Below are 17,704 nucleotides of genomic sequence, written 5' to 3' on the forward strand. Positions count from 1 at the left end.
TATATTTTTGTTGTTAAATATTGATCATTTGACTCAAGTGTTTGCTTCAGTCTATTTATGGACATTTTATTTCATATATCTAATATTTTTAACACTGCTAGAATGTGAGTGTTCACACTTATATTCTTTCAACATTTAAAAATGTTATACTTTATTAATCCAGCCATCCATCTGTCCATCCATCCAACCATCCATCCATTCGTTTTCCACACCACTTCTTCCTCATCAAGGTCGCAGACGTCGTCGGGCACGAGGCGGGGGACACCTTGAATTGGTTGCCACCCAATCACAGGGCACACAGAGACAAACAACCAGTTACTCTTAAACTAGGGACATTTTTTTGAGTGTTCAATCAGTCTGCCTTGCATGTTTTTGGGATGTGGAAAGAAACTGGAGGACCCGCAGAAAACCCACGTGGGCCCAGAGAGAACATGCAAACTCCACAAATATGCTTATTATCTTGGTTAAACGTGTAAATCCAGAAGAAACTGTTAAGTACATGATCAGATTCTCAATGTTTGTACCAGAGAACACAGTCTTGTGCAAATGCATGTAGTTAATTATCTCATCTCATCTCATTTTCCGTACCGCTTATTCCTCATTAGGGTCGCGGGGGTTGCTGGAGCCTATCTCAGCAGTCTTCGGGTACGAGGCGGGGGACACCCTGAATTGGTTGCCAGCCAATCGCAGGGCACACAAAGACATACAACAGTCACTCTCACACCTAAGGACAATTTGGAGTGGTCAATCTGCCTGCCATGCATGTTTTTGGAGTGTGGGAGGAAACCGGAGGACCCGGAGAAAACCCACGCGGGTCCGGGGAGAAGATGCAAACTCCACACAGGGAGGCCGGACCGGGACGTGAACCGGCGACCTCTGCACTGTGAAGGTGTGCTAACCACTCGACTACCGGGCCGCATGTAGTTAATAATGTTAAGTAATAATACTGAATGCAAACCATGTGTTGTTGTTGCTAAGGTGACTAAGATTTCTGTGGTTAAAGTTAGGCACCACACACATGTATTGGACAGGCATTTTATTTACAAAGAGCAGATCCAGACACACAGACAAAATACAGTCATATCGGCAACTTGACAGGAAGCGAGATGAAAAGAATTTGTACGGAACAGATTTCAACAAAAGCCCCCCCCCCCCCCTTTTCCCCCTCAAGGTCTGCTACTCAGGGCATCAAAATACTGAAAAAAATACGTGATCACCGTCTCTCTCAAGCAATTTAGTTTAGAAAAATATCACCATGGTGATCCACAGATTCACAGTCGACCTTGGAAAGACATATTTACAATAACCTCAAAGGAAAAGATAAACGTTGCAGAGGGAGATCCCCAAAGGCAAAGCTTGAGCAATTCAATGTCTCTAAATTGACACCTCTGATTTTTTTTATTAATCTTGTAAAGACCAGACACACAAATCAGTCAAAGGGCAGTTGATATAATCTGTGAAACATTTTTATACATGTTTGTACAGTATACAAAGAATCTGTCTTTATTTGTAAGATACAAGGCGAAGTAATATGCCATCTGTATGTGCCACCGTGCTCACATATGAGGAAAGACCATTCAGGTTTGGTACCTAAAATATAACCGTACATGATCACAAACAGAATTTCAAAATCAAGAAACAAATGCTGTTGAGCGGTTGATTGTTTGCTTCAGTTGCAAGTTATATCATCTTTGTTTTGCAAACGTGACAGAAGACTTCACAGGAAGCAGTGTTGTTATCTATTACTGCATGTTTCAGTGGCTTTTGTTATAACTCTGATACATAAGTAAAGGGCCAGCATTGAATTAACACTTAACACTTTGCCAACTTTAATCGGTGCACCTGCAATACATTGATATATTGCAATTTAAAGCAATTGCGCCCGCAATGAGAAAATAAAACGTGTCTATAAATCAATCCAAGTTTTTGGATACGTCTTATGAATTGGCTCTTATTAAACTGTGCAGGTGACCCTATTGAAGCAGCTACAGAGTGACAAAAAAATCTCCTTCAACCAGCTCTAGTAAAAAAATGTCACATCTTCAGGATGTATTGTAACTTCGATATTCCAAAATATGTGTATTTTTCTGGGATATTAGTAGTTTTAAAGTAGTGGTATGACTGCATTCAAAACCAAATTATGTAGAAGATATTGGTCAGTATGTTATGTGGATCTTACAGATGTGTTTCTCCGAATGGAGACACTGCATGTGTTACCCGGGAGTAGTTAAGCATTATGAAGCCGACATAATGTATTCGTCAAGGAGAATATGAAACGATGTGACAGGTTGGAAGAGGTAGTCAAAATGGTGGTCTGTTGGCTACGGTGACAGTGAGTAAAATGCACTCTCAGCAACGGCCGGAGATCTCACCTCATCGTTGTGAAGTGGCGCCAATATGAACAGTATGACAGGCTGACAGATTTAGTATCTAGAATGTGCCTGCCAGTGCTGGAGGACAAGAGGAAACAATTGGAAAGGGGATGCTTTATAACCCATCTTGTCAACAAAATGTATTTTGCGGTGATAGTGAAATCATGGAGACAAATGGAGTGATGCGATTAAAATAATGAAGGAGGGTGAAAATTTTAGGACTGATGCTCTGGAGGGAAATTTCTCAGCATGAAATACCAAAATGCATCCGTGTTAAGTTTGCATTCTTCATCTAATGGAGCTCCATGTTCTCCACTATCTGCTGCCGATGGAAATTAGTGATGAAAGAGAAGTTGTGGGTTCCCTCTTGTGGTGAAATATGAGATGGCAACAAGATGGCCAGCCAGGCAGGTGGGGGTGGGATTCAGGACAGCACGCTGGTGTTTTGTGAGTCCACAGCTTGCACGCTCATGATAACTGTACTTACTCCTCTGTCATAAACGGGGTTATCGAAGGCCGACTCCTCTGACATGTTGTTGTAGGGTGGCGATGACGTTGGGTTGCCGATAGACTTCCCTTGCAGTCTGAGGAGTACACACTGCATCGTGAAATGCGCATTTGTTTCCAAAGGTCACACATAAAATGTGATGTGCAACTGCTTACTTCGCAACACAAACATAGATCCCAAGTACGACCGCCAAGATAATTGCCGTTGGAAAAAAGACAGCGAGGGTAATATTGGTTCCCTCAATGCCATAACTGGTATTTGCAACTGTGGATTCAAAACAGTCACAGTCACAGACGCGCGCGCGCGCACACACACACACACACACACACACACACACACACACACACACACACACACACACACACACACACACACACACACACACACACACACAATAAAAACATTATTTTTACAAAATATTAAAAAAAAAATACAAAATACTGATGCATTGCAGTTGCCGTCTTGGAAAGTATAACTCACCATCCAGCCTGTGTTCATTCACATATCGACTGGAGGAAGCTGCGAGGAGAAAAGTAGTGTTTGTTCCTTTGTGTTGTTGTTACACAAATCTCACGTCACACTTGAGCACGAAACGATATCCTTTTTTTTTGTAGCAATGAAATCAATAGCTCATGGAATTGTGAGCTTTAAAAGCGTTCAATACCCGTGCTCTTTACCTCGACAAGCCGGTGGCGTGCTGTTCCACTGTGACGGGTGGCCGGGTATGCAGTAAATTGTGGCCTTGCCCTGCAACTCGTACCCTGAGTGGCAGGAGAAGGTCAGCATCTCGCCAGCTTGGTAAAAAGACTTTTCAGAACTTTGTGCACTGGCAGAGGAGCCGCCGGGGTTCCTGCATGGTTCGTACTTTTCGGCTGAAGACAGAAAAAATTGTAAGAATGCCTGTGGTTCATAGCCAGAGATAGTGGAGGGGGGGATCACGCTGGTGTGTGTGTGTGTTCCCTTGCAAAAGTTGGATGTACAAACACATACTTTGTCCTTTGTGGAAAAAACATGCATTGGTAAAGAAAACAAATAAAAACCCAAAACTGTCCGACTTACATGTATATTTAGCATATGACTTACGAAGACACTTGGGCAGCCGGTCGCTCCATTTGGGTTTGGCCGAGTCTCGGTTATAGCAGGTGAGGCTGTTGCTGCCCGACAGAATGTAACCTTTGTTACAGAAAAACTGAACTGAAGATCCAACAGCAAAACGGGTGCCTGTGTTCACTCGATGACTGTGCTGCACATTTCCCGGGTCCTGACATGTCATCACTGGTGTATGGGATGGGAAAAAAAGAATGTATTCATCGATATCTCTGAGCACTGAATGTTTTTTTTTCATTGGAGTAGTCATACACTGTGCTACAAATCTAAGAAAGTAATAGCTTGTCAATTGGGAGAGCTTTTTCTCCTTTTCTTTTAGCCAACATAGCATTTGTTATATAGTATACACTGGTATTATTTCTCAAATCAACTCCTTCAACCAACTGTCTTTGATAGGGTCAAAAATCACTGCCAACTAAGAAGAAAAAAAGAATTGGAAATGGAATATTTACTGATGTTACCTCAACCTTAGATCTGATATAATTGACAATCGCTACAATTGCTCTTCTGAAGTAGATTAGATCAGATTCCGGATACTTTGGTGGCCTTGTGTTGCATATAATTAGAAATTAATAGAGTTCTTGTCGAGACAATGAAAAACAGTCCCCGAGCTGACAGGTGACTTGTTGGTGTCAAACAATTGCTCGGTACACATTGTGATCAGAATCATTACATGATGGTGACATGTTGTTCCTCACCTTCCTGACATCTTGGCACATCACCGCTCCAGCTGAGATCCCATTGGCACATGAGGATCTCAGAGCCCAGCATTTCAAATCCGGGGTAGCACTGATAGGTGACAACGGTGCCGTGGATGAGGTCAGGGTGGGATGTGCTCTTCCATCCGTTGGCGATTTCAGGCAGTTCGGAGCAGGTGTCGTTCCTCGGCACCTCTGTGGATATTGGTGATGAAATAGGAAGCATGCCAGGTGGATAATAAGGAATTGTGTGAATGTTGATATATATATATATATATATATATATATATATATATATATATATATATATATATATATATGCTATTATTTCATTGCTAGGTCCAGAGATTGTACACAAACTAAAACACTCAACAGTCTCAATTGTTTGTAAGGGAAGCGATGGGTGGTTATTGAAAGATGGAAAAAACCAACATACAATATTTGTGTTACTGCATGGGATACAAATGCAAGGTTTTCTGTGAACAAAAACTAGAATATTTTGGGAAGCAAATGGAAACAAAAGCGAGTGATGTTTGCCGGGAGAAACGCAGCAGGCAGTTTGGCACATGTTGATGTACAATGGCACAACGGCATATATGGCAAAGAACACAAAGCCTCAGCAAAGCAACCGGGCAATTAAGTGTACCCAATCATCATGTTCCTGTTTGTCTCTGATATCGAATGGCGCACACCTGTGATGCGCAATACAAACAAGGCAACGGGAAACGAACAACAATGAAACAAGATGTGAAAACTGTTCTTTTTTAAATTGCTTGTAAACGACTTGGGTTTTTCTCTTGTGTATTTCAGTCTTACCGAAGAAGTGGACCACAAAGCCATTGTTGTAGCCATAGATATTGGTGGCAGGGTCGGACTGAAACTGTATGGTGACATCGGCCATGGAGGTGTAGAGCTTGAAATGAGGACGTTTGCCGCCATATTGGCCAAGAATGTTCGCTGAAAGGTCATCGCCGTCGTAAAAGGTGAGTAGGTCATTTTTGCCCAAGTTGAGTCTATGACACACATGGAAAGGAATATTATTTCTCTGTCCAATCAGTTGAACTATGCTGTCAATGTGGTCCATATTTTTACTGACGATAAGAATTATTTAAAAAAATGCTGAGATGAATGCCAAAGAGAACAAGTGCGTTTTGTAACAATCATTCAGATAATAATAATAATAATAATAATAATAATAATAATAATAATAATAATAATATGACTACTGCTAATAATACGGCTACTACTATTACTACTACTACTAATAATAATAATAATAATAACATAATATTATAATAAATATTAATATTATTATAGTTATAATAATTATACTAATTATAATAATTATCCTAATTATAATACATTTCATTTCTAAGCACCTTTCAAAACACTCAATGACACTTTTTTTCGGCCGGTGAGAGACCTAATTTCTGTTCTGTTAAGTTTCTGTTCAGACAAAGCACAAATTACTATTTATTCTTTTATTTTCATTTTTCTATCAAGATTGATGGTAACCACAACCTGAATGAAAGGGAAATTTTACAAGTTGAATGTATTGAATGAATATTTCTAGTATTTATTGATCAAGTTTCATGAGAAGCTTTTGATGATCTGTTGACTTTGTTTAGATTGTATTTAGTTAGATTTTTTTAGTCTTTTTTCCTATGTTTTGTTTGCTCATTCGGTTTTCGTCTCCACCTGTACTTGTAAGCCAATAAGATCGTGCCAGCAACTCTTGTCATGGTGCTCCTCGTTGTCTCATTAGGTTTCTAGGATTTAGCTGCCTGGTTTGTTTTAGTCCGATTTCTGTTGCTGAATATTACCTCGCTGCGGCCTTGTCATGTTTCATGTGCTCTCATTGATTTGTTGTTGTTTTGATGGGGAAAATGGGGAGGGACGAGAGGTACTGTACTTGTGAATTTTTGCGTTTACATTTTTCAATGAACCTTGTCTGTCTTTTTATGAAGGAATCATTTTTGAATAAGTCCGCCATGTTTTGCCATCAACTCCAACATGGAAAAAGTAGATTTTTGGGCAATGAAACAAGCTATCACAGTCTATTTTTATTTTATTATGATTTTTTGTTGGAATTAATTTCATGTCCTAAAGTTACCCGTAGAGAGTCAGCCCCATGATCACTCTAAATCATTACTTCTATGTTCAGTTCACCTTAATCACCGGTGTGACACAACAGGCTGCACACAAAAATCAATTGCTTGGACACAGATGGTCAGACTTATTGTGTGTGTTTTCTACTTGAGTACAAACCCTTTATCACAAAACATTTAGTAGTCCTTCACTGATAACGTTGTACAAAGGCCGAATATGTGAGTGGTTGGTGATGTGAGTCGAAAAATTAACACCAAACGAGATAGCGAGAAGGAAACAATCGGACTCCTCACATTTCTATTCATAACCTCACCCGGGAGGACTTTTTCTCATCTCCTCTCAGAACAACACACACAAAAATCAACAGGAAGCTCAGTTTATGCTTTATTCAGCCATTTTCGGGAACAATTCCACCTTGAGGGCAGGGGGAGGTAGACAACTTTACATTTTGTGTCCTCCCAGCATTGTAGTCCTGGATGCTTTCCGAGACCTTAACCAGTCATGATCTTGAGTAGAACCAGTCTATTATTTGCATCTGGTATGGATGTGAATATCCCAAGGCATGAGGTCAAACTAAAAATAAATATAAGATTACATCTGTGAAAAAAAATAAAATCTGTTGGCAGGTGCAAATGAGAAAAAAATAGCAAACAACAATATATCAGCTAACTTGAAACACAAACCGGATGTCCAAGACAATGGAAATACCAACATTATATCAACTATGAATATTTTCCGTTTTCTGGCAAGTAACCGTGATTTGAAATGATAGCAGTGTGCCAACGCAATGACTATATGACGCGAATAGTCTTTCATGGTCATGCTACACTCAGTCTATTCAATTGTATCAGTTGTGTCTTTGGATTGATGGGGCAGCATAGCTTAAAAAAGATCTGCCATTGTATTAATGTATATTGTATTAATATTGTTCAATCTACATTTCTCTACACCTACACACTTCACACTGGAGTCCATTGTATGGGCTGCACGTGCACAATGGAACCTTGTCAACCCCCAAAGACCTCACACCAAATCAGACCACCCCAGACAAAGTGTTATCTTCCAGTTAACCATCTTATCTACTTTCAGTTTCAGTCTCGGATTTTTCAAACATGGCAGGGGAATTTGCGTCATTCTTTCTTATTCCACCAGCATTTTGGATTAGTTCTTGTTCATTTCCTTCACCTTCACACATGCACCAAATTGTTGTTTTGAGCATTTACGGATCACTTTAGTGAACCTTTTAACCTAAAATTTTTGAATACTGTCCCTTGCATTCCCATGGCAACCCCAGATCACCTATTTGAAAAAATGGGGAATCAACCAAGATATCTCACGTTATGATTTTATTTCACGAGAGAGAATAAAAATGTAAAATGATCTGCAACACAATACGGTTACCGTCAATCTACTTTTGCACAGGTCCCCAACTGTTACCCACTAGTCACTAAATATTCGTACATTATAAAATAAATTATCATTTTTCGATCCGTTGTTATTTTTGCATGATGTTGATTTTGTTGAATCAACAAGGATTACCAAGTGGAGTGTTTTCTTCATCAAGATTGAAGTGCTTTGCTCAGTTTTTCTACAGCTTTTGCCCTTTTGTCCACTGGAATTCTACCATGACTACAAAGTTACAACAAACCCCTCATCTAGAAGCTGACGGAGGATAAAGACACAACTAATAACACCACTGGCTTGTCATCTGCCTCAACATTTTGATAGCTCTTTAAATTGTCACATTTGGTCAGACAAAACACTATCATCAGGGTTTTGCGATTCCAAAAACAATACAGACACAAGCTGGGATGGCAAAGTGCCCTTCATCCAAGACTTGAACATCATTCAGTTGTTAAATACCACCAGCTGATGAACTGAACTGGCTTCACGATACCCATTTCGACATAGTTCTCATAACAATTTACAACCAAGTGGCGCAAAACCAATTTTCTAAAAGGCTTACATTCTGTCTTCAATGGTGCGCGTGGTTTCACATATTTAGCTGGAGGGGTCTTTTTAGAAAAAGAAGCAATCTTTTTCTGAATAACAATGGCCTCTACTGAATCGTCTACATTGGCCTTTTGAATATGACATACCAAACAAACAAACAAACAAACAAACAAACAAACAAACAAACAAACAAACAAACAAACAAACAAACAAACAAACACAAACAAGCAAGCAAAAAAGTCAATTTTCTTTCAGTGTCATGCTTTGAAAAGGCAAAATTGTAATTCTTCTCATATTTGACAACTAAATCACTGCCTTCAATTCCAAACAAAGCGTGCACATAATGTAGTGATGCCAACCTCCACGTGAGGGCTCCCCAAACCTAAATTGTGCAACAACAACAAAAAAAAAGTCCCTAGCAGTTTTCCATTGTGTAACGGCACAGGGAAATGTTTTCTTAAACCCTCGTGCAGGTGCACATCAGCTGCAACCTCTCGTCTGCCACCATGCTAATTAGTGAGGAGCCCAACCCTCCTGTTTGGCCTAAATTAATCAGTCCTCATTATGCACGCTGTTCCTCTGTCATTTCCAGCACAAGCATGGTGATGAATGATAACATGGAAATTGTTCTCATTAATGTGGGGAGGTGTGGAACAGTCCCCCAGCCCCGCGTCAACCCCTTTCTCGTTTTAATAATGAGGCAGCACTCATCCACAAGAGCTTTTTGTCAAGTCAACACGTGTGACACAGGCAAACAAATTTGACAGAAAAAAAATATCGCCTCATAATTTTCTCCTATTGTCGAGATAAGCAAATGCTGTTCAGGCCAAGCCTTGTCAACCTTGAGTACTCTGTATGGAAATCAGCTGCTTTTCATATCCAATTTATTTACTTTTTGTTTCATTCCCACCAAAGTGATATGATTGACTTTGAACATTCGATCTTAATCAGTCATAATCACAGCATTTTCCATTGAATGAGTTTCAAGCCACTTTGAAGTTATCTGAGTTGTAAATAAAATGTTATCATTGGATCTGGGGGGAAGAATAAGGGGAAAATGATTGACAATGGTCTTTCTATTTAGTGAAAATAAAAACTAACAAAACTCGGAAGCATAATAGACCATCGTGTCCGTGTGCGGTTTGCTGCTTTTCAGATACATGTATTCTGGTTTTCCTCCGCATTATAAGAAAAAAATGGCATGGTAGGTTATATGCCCATTATAAGTTGCCCATAATTATAAATGCTTGCCAGTCTATATATGATCTGTAATTTCCTGGCGATCAGTCAGAAAGTGTTGTGGCCAACATTCACCTGGACAGGGTCCAACTCACCCGCTACCCAAATGAATGGACAGAAGGTTTTACTCATTCACTGCCAGACGTGTGTAAAAATGTGTCCACTCCAGTGTCAGGGCTTTTGTCATTGTAACTCGAATACCACTACCCACAGAATATTTAGTTTTAGGACTACATAATCATTAAATACAGCGTTTGAAACCCGAGATTCTCTTCTTACATCAGAAAAAATAATTAATTCCTAAATTATATAGGTCTGGAGTTATATGAGGTTGAAATGAGGGTGGCTGTCCAAAATACAATGCAATAGATACATATTGGTTACGTCTGTGTAAGCTCTCAGTCGTACAGGAGAATGAAAAGGTTTCTTCAGCCGTCATCTGTACTTCTTTGAAGGTGTCGGACGTTTCGCTTCTTATCCAAGAAACTTCGTCAGCAAACTCAAGTCTTCCTGGTAGTTTAGCCCCTACATATATATGCCTACTGTCCAGACATGGCGGTGCCGGACTCACCGGCCGGCACCGCCATGTCGCTGATGACTGAAGAAACCTTTTCATCGATACATATTGGTTAATATAACACTTTAACAACAGCCGAAGCTGGAACAAAGCACTAACATGGAAAAAAGGAAAATGCTGCCCCATTATGGAAGGGAAAAACATTGCCGGAAGCCATGGACAGCGCTTGACCGGCACCCAAACAAGAAAAAACAAAACCCCAACAAATTCGGGAATGGCGCTGTATGTCATATTTTCAATTCCTGCAAATTTTGTGAATGGCAGTGAATGAGTTAATTATGTTTATGCTTTTAATAAATTTGAATGGTCTTCCTCGCCACTAATGAAGCATTAAATTAAACTCATCAGTAAATATTAAGTCAAGAATTCAAAAAATGAGAATATAAACAGCAGCCTGTCCATTGTGTATGTGCTGCGTGAACAAACGGCCTGTCATGTCACGGTGCCTTGCATAGGGTGGACTTTTGCAGCGACCCTTGAATAGAAGAAATGTTCAGTTTAAGAGCGTGATGACATCATAAGGGAAAAGCTAGTAGAGGGATTTCACAGGGCTATTAGCAAAATAACAACTAGCAAGAAAATTTGCATTGTTAATGTCCTGGCTCGGAAGCAAGCACTTCCAAATATATGCAAGATTTCACTGTCATTTTTGCTAGTGCATCTTTTAATGTGTAGCTAACCTCTCTTAAATTGATGGCAAAGTAATGAAATACAATATAATTGATACTTTTAGGTTGTCATTTCTCTGGAAAATAGGCTGTAATTTTCTATCCTTTTTTAAAGTTTGACTGAAGAAGATCAAAAACCATTTTATCATGATTGGATTGTATTGGATTTGCCTTTATTAATCTCGCAGTGGAGAAATTTACATTTTACAGCACCAAAGATATGCCAATCGAATGATACGAATATGTGCGAATTAGGGCAGAGACCCTCAGCATTGGAGTTAAGAGCCAACCGCTCTATTAACAGAGCAAACCTGCCCTTATTCCCATGGATGTGTAATTACACTCCTGACAAGAAACTGATTTTGAAGTGAAATGGTGCGAAGACTTTTTCAAAAAGCCTTGAAGATATTCAATTTGATTTATGTACCTTGAAGTAGATTTGTGATGCATGTTTCATTGGACAAAAGTGAATATGTACATTGTTTATGTAGGAATGTATTGATAAAATCTATACAATGCAAAACACAATCACATAAATGCTTATACGCTCACAAGGCTAGCATGTCCAATAGCCAACAATAGCCTCGATTCGAGATTGTCTGCAAGTCAATCTTTCTAAAGCCTGCGGCAGCATTCCCGCTGGTTTAAATTTAACCTCGCTGTGCCCTCGTGTGTGCAAGTGCTTCAGGCAATAACATCATCACGTATACAATGTTTTATTTTATTTCGCCCCATAAGGCTGAACGATAAAAAAGTCACTTGTTTTTTTTCTTTTTTTTTTCCTTTGCAGTGGCGTGCAGGAATGTTTTACGATGTGGTCTTTCAACACTGTTTGGTCATAGCACTGTTTGGTCATAGCTCAATGACGGAAAAATGTGTATTGGAGGGAACGTTAGGCCAAGAGTAATAGGTGAAGGAGGAACGCTGCGCGACCGTGCTGGCGTGCACGTTGAATGTTGACATCAGGGTGCACGTGTGTTGAGTTGCAGTTGGGAGGGCTGGATAAGTGGCTCAGGGTAGTTCACTGCCAGAGCATATTCATTTCAAAGCCAACTCGGAGACACACCAGGGAAGTGAGAACAGGAAGGCTTACTGGCTAATCTGGTTGGAGAACAAGCTGGAAGCAAGGCAGAATGCTTAATGTAGGGGATGGAGGAGGGGGAAAATCTAATTAGTGACTACAACTACAGAATCACATTCCCATGTGCCTGTCATAGTGTGTCGGTGTAAGTGCGAGGGGAGAGAAAGTGAGGCGGAAGAGATGTGCTTTTGTATAGAGATGTCGCTTTTAATGTTGCGAGGTCAGTGTGACCTCTGAGACCTCAATGTGTGAGTTTTCCACTCGCACACCTGGGATGCATTGCCTTACACTTGAATATCGAGCATTATCCGCTTGTCCTCTTCTACGTGGATGCCCCAGATGCAGTCCTGCCCCTTGTCGTAGGCCTCGGGCCAATTAGGAGACAACACCACGCCGGCAGAGTCGGTAATCTCGCCGCTGCAAACGGCTGCAACACCAAGATAGACCAAACTTTAAAAATATACAGTATATATATGTATAAATACCGTAGTTGAAGTCAAACGTTAAATTGTTATGTCAAATCAATTTTAAAAACATCAACACTGAGTTCTCATCAAGAAGTAAATTTCAATTCAGTATGTGGTAAAAGAAAGTGTTTACCTAAGACAATCAATTTGTATCAATTTATACTTCTTGGACACACTAGTTTATTTGTGGCAGTGTAATTTTACTCCAACCCAGCGGCGATAGTAAAAACATTTATAAAAAAAATCTATTATCTTTATAAAAGCACTTCATTATTGGTATTGAATGACAGTAATCAAAATACAAAAATCACACATGTAAGCTTCTTCACATGAGGAAAAACAGTTTTGCTGTAAACTAAAGGATGACCGTGACCTTGGGAAGGGGCAATGGAATGTTTTTTTTCCCTCATTTTCTGAGGCTGAGCTTTACGGGAGAGCTTTTCGATTTTGCTGAGTTGCAAAATGAACATGCAGCCTAGCTCTGCTTGCGATAAGGTCATTGTGTTGTGTGTGTGTGGATGGAGAAAGCACGCCTTATGGTGTGGTTTAATGTAGCATCGAAAAATAAAAATAAATGCTATCTCCTCTGGAACAAATGTAGTTAAACTGAAAAAGACGTTCCAGACAGTGAAATAAAGTTAATTTTTGATTTTTCTTGAAATCCTGTAAACGTATCACAAAATGAAAGGTTTGGGTCATCCAGTCAATCGTACAGAATTTAATTGCCTCAGACTGAGTCAAAAAGGTTAAATCCGATAGCTCACCCCTGCAGGCTGGCTCGGTCTCATTCCACTGAGCATTTTCAGCGTCGGCGCACTCGATGACCACAGAGCCTTGTTCCAGCGTGTAGCCGGGATCACACGAGAACTCCACCACAGCCCCGACATTATACGTGGAGTCACTGCTGCTGAAATTGCCGTACTTCACAAAAGGCTCATAGCACATGCCTTTTGCAAAAGCTAAGGGAGGAAAAAAATCAGTGGCATGAGTATGTAACTGTTTCCCCGGGAAACAAGCTTGCCTTCATATCTGATGGCCGCGCCGGTGGAGGTCAACGTTCCGTCCGTGGTAAACTCGACAAACAGATAACGCCCTGTGCTCAGCACTCCCTCGATGGGCAAATACTCGACCTCATAGGAGTCATACACTGGAGGGGAGTCAATATTGTTGCCGTTCTTAATCAGCAGTCTGAAAAAAATGGAAGCAATGATGAAAATAGAGCCAAGTTACCCTTGAGTTTTAAGAGAAGCATAAAAAATTCAGAGCTGTGAAAACTGCAAATAACGTTGTCTGCCACCTTCAAATGAGGTGAACGGTCATGTGTGTGATGAGAGCAATTTATGCTTTCACCATCTCATTTATCTCCGTCGCCCTGTTATATCCACAAGATTGAACACGGAGGTGTTAAAGAAACCCCCTGACCTCTTACACGAGACTTCCTTGTGGTTTGCTTTTACGTTACTTTGCTTTTTTTTCGGGTGATTACTTTTCATACGCCGCCATAGAATGGCTTCGGTGATGCATGCGTAAGAATGGGAAAGTAATGTATAGCTACAGAGAGAAGTGAGACATGTCGGATATGCTGTGCTTCCTTATTATGCAATGGCTAAAATGGAATCAATGGAATTATAATAAATATTCAGAAAATTAGCTCATTTTTTCCATTATGGTGCTCAATCCCAAATGGTGCCAGATTATAAAAATAATTTCTTTTTGGCATTCTGGTGCCAAGAATTAAATTGAAGTAAAAGGGAGGAGCTTCATTTAGGTAGGCCATCATCCTTTGTAAAAATAACAATGTGATGCTTTCTTTGATTCCATTTTAAGGTATTACAAATATTTTGTGCAAGGACAGACTCTGGCACTGGGTCTCGGTCTCAAAGAGGTGTCAAACGATTTTTTTTGCCGCGGGCCACATTGTAGTAACGGTTTCCCACTTGGGGGCCGTTATGAATTTGGGGAAACCGTTAAAATGATTCATGTTCTCCACATAAATACAGAGCGCACAACAAATTAATGAATAATTACTTTTAAAATCTGAAGTCAAGAATAATGACTATTAATATGGTTTACATGGGACAATTTGAAATTTTGGTTTGGACTTTAGTAAGCATCATGGAATTTTGATTTGCATTCGCGGGCCGAAAAAAAATGATGTGGCCGGCCGGATTTGGCCCCCGGGCCTTGACTTTGACACCTGTGCTCTACAACTTTGCAATGTGAGCTAAATGAAGACTCTACACACAGAAAATAAAATGGCCTTCAAAGCAGTGTTTTCAATTTGTCCATGTTGGCCATGACAGTGCCGTGTCTCTGTGAAAATTGTGTGCAATGTGATTTCAGCATGCATGGACCAGATGCCAACACATTTTTCATTTCAAAGTGTGTGTGTGTGTTTACGTGCGCTTTATCCACCTGTCGTCGTCCTCTGCCAGAGCCACTTTCTCAAAATGAATGTGTAGCCGTTGGTCTTCAGGGGCCTCCAGGACCCAGTGGCATGTCAGGTTGTTACTATAGTTGCCAGGAAATCCAGGAGAAACAATGCGACCGGAGGTAGCATTTTTGATCATTCCGCCACAGGATGCTAGATAAGGGTGTTGGTTGGAGGATGATGGGTGTTGCGGGGGGGAACAAATGAGCAACAATCATCACACAAACTGGAAAGTCTGCAAGAAAAGTTTTTGGAAAGACAGCATGGAACTCCGGTAGACTATGTAATCCATATAAAAAAATGTTTGCAGAAAATGGAAGACCCTGTGTGAGAGACTTGTTAAAAACGGCATGAGCAGTGGCATTATCAGTTCAGAGCAGCTGTACGAAGGCATGGAGTAAGTCTGGATCTGGTAGATGAGCATTTTACCGACAGGACTGGGAAAGTCATGACCGGGTTCTAATTAAGGCAGCCAGGTGCTAAATGCCCCCAGACAATGACTGTCTGTGCTACTAATCATATGGAAACATATTCATCTGGCCTCGGATTGTACCGTAATCAACACGGTAGAAAACAACTTTGGCAACACCTTTTTTTAATCGGAATCATTTGTTCCCCGAAGAGAAAATATGCTAATAAGAAAGACTTTAAAAAAGCAACTCAGTGGTTTTAAAATGAAGTATATTGAGTGTATGAAGTATTGGAAATATAGTTACCCACAAGAATGTTGGGTGTATTTGCATGGTTAAAAAAAAAAAAAAAACATGGATGTGAGCTTTTATACTGCAGCGGTTTCATTTATACTTTCGAGGCATGTAGTAGTACATTTGCCTGACTTTGGCGCAGGCAGCATGGGTTCATTGATGTGTGGATGTGTGGGAATTGTCTGTTTTTACACGACATATGACCGACTGGTGACCAGTGAAGTGTGAAGTCCACTTTTCTTTTTGAATCAAATGTAATAAGGTCCAGCTCCTCGTGACCCCGAACCAGTTCAGCGATGCAGAAAATGATTTTGCATGCACTGCATTTTTCCAACCTCTATTGCTTTGTCTTACCAATACATTGAGGCTCCTTGCCGCTCCAGTAGGGTGTGGTGGCGTTGCGGCAGGTGAGCATTTTGAGACCTTTCAACCTGTAGCCGGTGAAACAGTTGAAGTAAGCTTCTCCGCCTGCGTAAAGGTGCGTCACGGAGACTTCTCCACCAGCCGGCTCTTTGGGGAATGAACAGCTCAGCACAAAGGCTAATAAACGGGAGAACACAAACAAGGTATTTGGATCTTGTCATCTTTTTGGACTTTCTGGTGTTATCACGTGCATAGAATGAGCTGAATAAAGCGTGGGTGCCAAAAGCCAACGTATTAATTCTGAAACACTGATAATAGTTGCGCTGATGAAAAATGTATACTCAACCACTCAACAAATAAAAAAATAGCAGGATTATAATAATCATTTCAGTTTTGTTTGTACAGAATGATTAGAATTTGGCGATGTGCGTAAAAATGATTCGGCTGTGATTCCGCACACAGACAGAGCATGAGAAACTGCTTACTTTCCAAATGACGACACTACTACAATCTAAATCTATTCTGGGTTTGCAACGTGAAACTTAGAAGGCGAATGATCAGCATATGTCACGTTCTGGTTGGCGACCAACGGGTGCCGCTGTCGGCCCCGCCTGCAGCTGCACAGGTGTTGGCCGTATCAATCAGTGGCAGACTGTCACGTTCTGGTTGGCGACCAGCGGGTAGTGCTATCTGCCTCGCCCTCAGTTGCACATGTGTTGGTCGTCTTCATCAGTGGCAGTTAAAAGGACTGCCGGCACGACCATTCGGTGTCGGGTCATTGTATGTGTTTGTTACACCCTGTCAGGTTTGTTTCATCTTGGCAGATTTTTACTCATGGTTTTCTTTGATACTTTGTACTTTTCTGTTCAGATGACTTGGTTGTTAGATTTTGTTCCTGCTGACTTTATTTTAATACAATTTTTCAAATACACCCTGCTGCTCCCTCCTGCCTGCTTATTTGGGATCCACAACCATCACCACCTCACAAACCCTGACAGCGTATGTTGTCATAGTTGGGATTCCAGCTGCTTAAAATCAATGTCCCAAGACTGGATTGCCCCTGTTTGAAAGAAACGAATCGCACGCAATAGGGCAAAGCTCTCTTGTGGAATTCAAGTTTAATGGAAGCTATTAAACAACCCCTTTTCTTGTCTAATAACCACGCGGTTCTACCTCATTAGGGTCGGCCTTTTAATGACAGCACTACAACTTTTAAACTTATTGGAAATGAGGGAGCACCATTACAAGTAAACATAATTAGACTCACTATGACAATAAAAAACTCTGCGTTGCAAGCAAAATTACAGAAATAGTTTCAACGTTGCAACTTTGCACATACTTTCAGTACAGCAACATTCTGCTTAATGAGCTGTACCCTAAAGCCTCGGTGATAGCTCATATTGCAATGCCCTAAAAGCAAATATTGA

General features: G+C 40.5%; 1 protein-coding gene across 2 annotated transcripts in view; it reads right to left on the reverse strand.

Annotated features, from left to right (window-relative positions):
- Nucleotides 1-1,134: 1,134 nt before the first annotated feature.
- The window catches only part of LOC148886302 (seizure protein 6 homolog), an 80,501-nt gene continuing 63,931 nt past the window's right edge, over nucleotides 1,135-17,704 (reverse strand). The window contains exons 5-17 of one of the 2 annotated variants that reach the window (XM_089017414.1): nucleotides 16,269-16,454; nucleotides 15,195-15,363; nucleotides 13,801-13,967; nucleotides 13,544-13,738; nucleotides 12,601-12,739; nucleotides 5,502-5,698; nucleotides 4,686-4,880; nucleotides 3,964-4,155; nucleotides 3,558-3,752; nucleotides 3,361-3,399; nucleotides 3,036-3,144; nucleotides 2,860-2,956; nucleotides 1,135-2,450 (exon numbers count right to left, since the gene is read on the reverse strand). In XM_089017414.1, the coding sequence (XP_088873540.1) occupies nucleotides 2,424-2,450; nucleotides 2,860-2,956; nucleotides 3,036-3,144; nucleotides 3,361-3,399; nucleotides 3,558-3,752; nucleotides 3,964-4,155; nucleotides 4,686-4,880; nucleotides 5,502-5,698; nucleotides 12,601-12,739; nucleotides 13,544-13,738; nucleotides 13,801-13,967; nucleotides 15,195-15,363; nucleotides 16,269-16,454 (1,907 nt within the window). In that variant the 3' untranslated portion in view covers nucleotides 1,135-2,423. Of the gene's footprint in view, nucleotides 2,957-3,035; nucleotides 3,145-3,360; nucleotides 3,400-3,557; nucleotides 3,753-3,963; nucleotides 4,156-4,685; nucleotides 4,881-5,501; nucleotides 5,699-12,600; nucleotides 12,740-13,543; nucleotides 13,739-13,800; nucleotides 13,968-15,194; nucleotides 15,364-16,268; nucleotides 16,455-17,704 lie in introns of both variants that reach the window. The other variant, XM_089017413.1, reaches the window with a different exon arrangement.

The sequence above is a fragment of the Hippocampus bargibanti genome, linkage group LG16 (assembly GCF_051943395.1).
Source record: "Hippocampus bargibanti isolate YZ-2025 linkage group LG16, ASM5194339v1, whole genome shotgun sequence".
Lineage (NCBI taxonomy): Eukaryota > Metazoa > Chordata > Actinopteri > Syngnathiformes > Syngnathidae > Hippocampus > Hippocampus bargibanti.